General features: G+C 51.5%; 1 protein-coding gene across 8 annotated transcripts in view; it reads right to left on the reverse strand.

Moving 5' to 3' along the window:
• MMP28 (matrix metallopeptidase 28) overlaps positions 1 to 6,282 on the reverse strand; it is a 36,966-nt gene that overhangs the window by 16,585 nt on the left and 14,099 nt on the right. Inside the window, exons 4-8 of one of the 8 annotated variants that reach the window (XM_011379352.2) lie at positions 4,721 to 4,945; positions 2,489 to 2,734; positions 1,356 to 1,429; positions 983 to 1,132; positions 495 to 663 (exon numbers count right to left, since the gene is read on the reverse strand). In XM_011379352.2, coding sequence (XP_011377654.1) covers positions 983 to 1,132; positions 1,356 to 1,429; positions 2,489 to 2,734; positions 4,721 to 4,945 — 695 coding nt within the window. In that variant the 3' untranslated portion in view covers positions 495 to 663. The other 7 variants (XM_023522836.1, XM_023522835.1, XM_023522833.1 and 4 more) reach the window with 7 other exon arrangements.

The raw sequence follows: 6,282 nt of genomic DNA on the forward strand, positions 1-6,282 counted from the left end.
TGTATCCCAACCGTGAACTAGGCACAGAAGGCACTCAATATCTGTTGAATGAATGAATGGGCACTGTTTACTGAAGTAATATACTGCACACTCCTCAAACATCATGTTCTTTTCACCCTCCTACCCCAACGAACCTGAGAGGCTGTTTTCCCCATTCAAGAAATTTAAGCTCCAAGAGTTAAGTGACATGTTCCACTTCACACAGCCAGGGTTCCAAGGAAGGTATGACTTTCCACTGAATGCAGAGCTCAGGAATGATCCTCTGCTTCTTTCTAGAAGCTGCTCTGAAACTGTCCCACCCTCTCTAGGACAACTTTGACACACATGCACACACACACCTCACCTCCCCAATCCACCACTGAAGTAATCTCCTGATCGAGTTTCCTGGGGCCACAAGTTCAGACTGGAATCGAGATGCCTCCCCATCTTTTGACCTTGGGCAGGACACCTTCCCTCTCTAGGTCTCAATTTTCTCATCTGCCCCAGGGCCGGTACCTTTGAAGAAGTAGAAGTCTCCATCCTCCAAAGACACTGCAGCTGCCTCAATGTGGGGTGGCAGCCCAGCCCACCTTTCCTGCAGTGGGTGGGGCTCTGAGATGTTGCCATCAGCTGCTACTTCCCAGAAGTGGTTCCCTTGAAAAATGTACAGTCGCCCTTGCCTGTCTGCCCAGAGACACAAGAGAGAGTTGAGCAGTAACCATCAGCCTCCTGCCTTCTTTCCAGGAGAGGTGCTTTCCTAGAACCCAGCTTCCCAAACTGTTGAGAGAGGGATGTAGTGTGCACAGTTGGGGCAGAGGGGAAAGTGCACAGGAGGAAGCAGTGTTTTGCTTGGCTTGGGCTTGCTACCCTGCAGAATGCTCATGGCTTGGAATTTCTGGATTTTATAATTCATGCCTCCAACTTTGAACTCCAGCTCTGGAGACCCCTGGAGATGTGGGGGAGGAGGGAAAAAGGAAGTAAGGCATGGAGGGCACCATCTTACCTATAGTAATGGCATCGAAGGAAGAGTGGCAATATTTAGGACCCCGGGTTTCAGGACTCCTTTCCCGGGGTCTGTGGGGATCCCAGGCCTCGAAGTCAGTGAACAGCTTTCCTGGGAGCTGGATGGCCACAGAGCCTCCTTGGGGCTTCCCTTCATGGAGAAGAAGAGGGAGAGAGGCACACAGGTTGGGGGTGTGTGTTGAGGGCTCAAGACCTCTCCCCACCCCTACCTGGTTCCTTTTTTCATCATCTGATATGAGGGGCAGGGAAGTGGGGGTTGGTGGCTTCAGAGCTGTCCTTGGTTGTTGGTGTTAACCATAGCCCTAAACTCAGAAGTCCTGTCCTATTGAACAGTCTGAGAAAGAGGAACCTACCGAGATAAAATTGGAGCAGGGGACCAAACAAGGGTTTGGAACTAAGAAGCACAGAGGGTCCTCTTCTCTGAGTCCTGGACAAGGCAGATGGCATGAAGGCAGAGTTTAGGGGCCCATGCTGTGATAATTATACCACTTATAATAATTATATCACTATACTTCACTTATGAGAGTGAGGCAGAGTCCAATACGCTTAGAATTTGGCACCAGCTCCTGAATCCTAGACTGTAACTTCCTAGCTGTGTAATCTCGGACAAGTTGCCTGTCCTCTCTGATCTCCATTCTCCTTGTCTGTGGACAAAAAGATACATCATGAGTGTGTTGTGACTGAGTTAAACGCCTGGCCCATGGTAGACATTCATGAAATAGCAGCTGTCACTATTACATTTGTGTGGGTTTCTTAAGCTACAAAGCATGTTGATACCCACTAGTACAACAGCCCTGTGAGGTAAGCAGGACCTCAATTATTATCTATTTTCTCAGAAGTTAAAACTGAAGGCTCTCAGAGGGGAAATGCTTTGCCCCAAAGCAACTACTAATCAGGACTGGAACAGATACTTTGGATTCAGGGCTCCTGGCCCTGCCCACCACACCATACACGCTGAGGGAGGTAGACCAGGCACTGTGTGGGGCCTGGAGTCCAAGCAGGTCTCTGGGTGGCAGCGCTAGTTAGTTTAGTCAGGGGGAGAAGCCCCTGTTTGAGTCCACTACCAGGTAGAGGCCGGGCTTTGGGGTTAATACGCATCAGCGTCATGGAGGGGAAGGATGATAGAAAGCGCAGCTAGGAGCAGGAATGGGGAAGAGGTGGGACCGATTATTCGGTCCGGGTGACCGGGCAGGAATGTGAGAGGAACCGCCGAGGCCAGGAGTTGGGAATCGGAATCGGAACGCAAAGGAGGACTGCACAGGAATTGGCTGGGATTGATAGAGGGTAAGCATGGAGGGGAAAGGAACCAGACGTTTTTCAGATTGGAGGCAGCCTTAGGCTTCAGAATTTGGAAGGACCTACGTAACCCGGGAGGCGGATTCCTGCGCTTAGAACGGGGGATCCGATTTGAGGAGCGGGTACTCAAGTACTGCAGGGATGGGACCGGTGGTGGGCACAGCGGGTGAGGAGAGTCGGGGTGGCTCACCATACAGGGTCTGCACCGCCAGCACGTCGTCCCAGCTGAGCAGCGCGTCGCGGCCCAGCCTCTTGTAGTAGGGCGCCATGAGCGCGCGCGGCGCGGGCGAGTGGGTCAGGCCGAGCGTGTGGCCGATCTCATGCGCCAGCACCACGAACAGGTTGCGCCCGCGGCGGCGGCTCAGGGACCAGCGCTCGTCTCGGTCGAAGTGCGCTTCGCCACGGCGGGGCAGGAAGGCGTGCGCCAGGGCGCCCCCTGCAGGCGGCGCAGAGGGTCAGGATGAGTCACCTCCTGAGACGCCCCCAAGTTCCCACCGCCCGGAGCAAATGCTATTCGGGTGAATGTGTGGCTGTTTTCTGCTGCATAATTTCCCTTGTAATTAAGTCTGCCAGAAGCAGTGAACACATGACCAGGATGTGGGGTATTGACACCTATGAGACAGAGTGTTGTACATACAGCATAGGGCCAAACTGCCTGGGTTCCAACCTTGTTTTTACCATTTACTAGCTGTGTGACCTTGAGCAAGTAGCTTGACCCCTCCGAGTCTTAGCTTCCTGACGTGGAAATGGGAGTGATGATAACGAAGTTCTTTCTCACAGGGTTGTTCTGAGGATTAAAAAGGAACGTATCTGTGTATGTTACATGTAATGCTTAGTCCCTACCACATAAAAAATGCTACATAGGAATGATTTTCAAAAAGATGTAGGAGTCGATATAATGGTTATGCAAGAATGGGGCATGATGGGACCTTCTCAGCTGTTGATAAACTTGCTTCTTGATCTGGGTTTGGCTGTGTTTATGTGTATGAAGAATTTAATAAAAAGTATATATATTCTTGCCTTGCCTCTGCCAGGGCCCCTCTGTGGGTCTCTACCTCCCAGCTTGTAATAGGAGTGAACAGAGCGAGTTGGGCTGCATCAATGATTCTCAAGCTTGTATCATGCCCCAGATGGAGCTTATCAGTTATGCAATTTTCAGGGCCCTGCCCCTCACAATTCACTTTCTGCAGGGGCATGGGTCAGCAAAGAGCACTGTGATAATGTCAGCCTGGAAGCCTATTGAGGGTCCCTCTAGCGTTGCCTTCTTGGAACCCAGGCCAACTGAGACCAACAAAGTTCTGGAGGCTGCCATTAAAGGAGAGCCTCATGGGCCATGGAGAGTTGGCCATGTGCAGGAGGAATACATACCTCTTATTTTGAATGTGCTTTGAGCAATGTTAGCCCTTTCTGTTCAGCTCTCACAATAATCCTGGGAGACAGATGGACAGGTTTTCGACTAAACTCAAAAAGACAAAACAACTGTCCCAAATCAGAGAGCTGACTCCCAGTCCAGCGCTCTTCACTATCAGGTTCCATCTGGGTGGTATGAATATAAACATCTCACTCATGTAGATATCATGAGTGAAACGAGTTACATGCAAACACATGTGTGTCCTACATGTGGATTCTTGAAAAGCCTAGATTTCTCCCATTCCTACCCTGGTCCTGGCAGCAGGTCCTGGAAGTGGGCTTTGCTCTGAGTGGGCCTGATGGAAAGCAGAAGAAGGCAAGAAAGTGGGGACCCATGTTCCCAAGCCATACAAGGGCTTAAGTACCCACTTGAAGGGGTCTGATCAGGTTTCTTTCCTCAATAATGGAGAAGATTAAAAGGATGTATAGATAGTCTGAATTTAGGTTCTGAAGTCCCAAGTTGGGCAAAATGGAAGGAAAGTAGTTTAAATTACAGCCAGAAGCCTTCAGGTTGGGGGCAAACAGGAAAACCTTCTGATCTGGGCTGTGGTTACATTAAGCGCTTCTGTGGCAGGCAGGGTGTAGAATGCCTTTGTCCTGTGGCAATGACTATGGTTGTGTGTAGGGGGAGGGCAGGAGTAGGATAGTGGTGGCCTCTGGATGTTTTTAGATCCTTGGTCTGCAGAACATCCACTTCTGGAGAATAAGAGAGGCACAGGCTTGTCTAGAGGCAAGGAATGGATGACAGGATCTCAGAAGTTTCTCCCAGAATAGACAATACTCTTCAGAGTTTGCAAAGCACTTTGCATGCAGAACCTCATCTCACTGTCCCTTCAGCCACGTGGTACATAATAGGGCAGGGACATTGTTCCCATTCTATGGATGAGGAGAATGAAGGGGGATGCAGCTTGGCCAAGGACACAGAGAGAGTGAATGCTCCATTGCCTTCCACAGACTACCTCTCCCAGTTGGGTTTCCCTCCTGCCACGTGGGAGAAGCTCTGTGTCAGCACCTGGGCCGTCGAAGGCATTGCTCAGCCCATCGTTGTGGTCCCCTTGGAAGAAGGTGAGGCGGATGTCAGCAGGGCCTGTGGCTGGGGCCTCCCAGAACTCCAGTGCTGAGACGTTGCTCCACAGCTGGAAGGCGGCATGCACGGCCCCCCGAACTGCTGGCTCAGGCAGGTGCTGGGGCCAGTTCACCAGGCGGTAGGAGAGATGCTGCTTGTACCACTTGTTGCCTGCCACCCAGAGAGGCTGCATCAGTCATACCTGTTGCAAAGCCTGGGGCTGGTTCCTGGGGACACATATGATGGGGAGATAGGCCTACCCCTCAAGGAGCCCCTAATCTGGTAGGTAAGACATAGCCCTTGCCTTGGGAAGCCCCCTACTTGGTTGGGGAGACACTGCTCTTAGACAGATAGGACTACACTTATCCCGATGAGTCCCCAGTCTAGTGGCTTGGCCTGAGGAGGGAGATGCGACCTCTGTCCAGGAAAAGCCTCCAACCTGAAGGACCCTCTGGTCTAGGGTTTTCTTCTTCTCCTCAGCCTGGGCTGAGCCTGAAAACCACTCTGTACCTCTTGCTGCTGGCAGCAAATCCCAGCCTCTACCCACCATGGTCCCAGCCATGGCTGCCCCTTAACCCCTCCTCTCCACCCCTCCCGCTGCCTCCCTTTCCAGGGCCTGGAGGCTGCACTGACAAGCAACTACAAGATCCATTTATTTGGGATCCTTCCCTGACCCTTTACCCTCCCCTTAACTTCCTCAGGGACTCTAGAAAGCTCTGAGGTGAAAATAAATAAGAACAAAGGGTGTGTTTTGTCACTGACCAAGAGAAATTTTTCCATCTCCACTTAGTTAAGTGTTTCTATTCCTTTGTCCAAAACCACAATTCCTTCCGGAGGCCTGAGACGCAGGCCTCTTGCCAGAGCCCCAGGTCAGCTAGTCTGGGTCCAGCTGCAGCTCACCACACACCCAGGACCAGGGTGCTTAGAAGGCCCCTATTCTATTTTTCACAGACCATTTCTGAGCTCTGTGAGCTCAGGGGCTGAGATCGTGGTCACAGGTGGAAAACTCACAGCTCGAAGGCAGAACTTCTATACCCAGAAGCACACAAGAATCATGTTGTCTTTCAAGTCTCAGTTTCCCAAATGGACCTAATCCCTGGGGCATGGGTAACAAGTGGGCAGGGCAGGACTGGTTGTGCTAGGAGACCAGGCCAGAGGGCACAGCCCCCTCTCCCCTCGGTGGGGCAGCTGAAGGTTCAGGACTCCTGCCCCTTTGTCCCGGGCATGTCCTTGCCTGAACCAGCAGGACTGAAATCATGGAAGTTTAGCCATCTCCTTACACAACCTCTCCTCTATTTTGGGGAAATTGAGACCAGGGGAAGGGACCTCCCCAGGGTCACAGACTGATGCTGACACTTAATTCAGTGCACTTTCCACTATACCACACAGAAAAGCAGGCACATTTACTAAGGCTTGAGACTTATAAATTTGCCTAAACATCGCTCCTTTGGGTCAAAGCAGGGTCTCTGCGTGAGCTAAAATTCTCCAGATGGAAGGGAGGGTCTTAG

The sequence above is a fragment of the Pteropus vampyrus genome, unplaced genomic scaffold, assembly GCF_000151845.1.
Source record: "Pteropus vampyrus isolate Shadow unplaced genomic scaffold, Pvam_2.0 Scaffold358, whole genome shotgun sequence".
NCBI classification, from domain to species: Eukaryota; Metazoa; Chordata; class Mammalia; order Chiroptera; family Pteropodidae; genus Pteropus; species Pteropus vampyrus.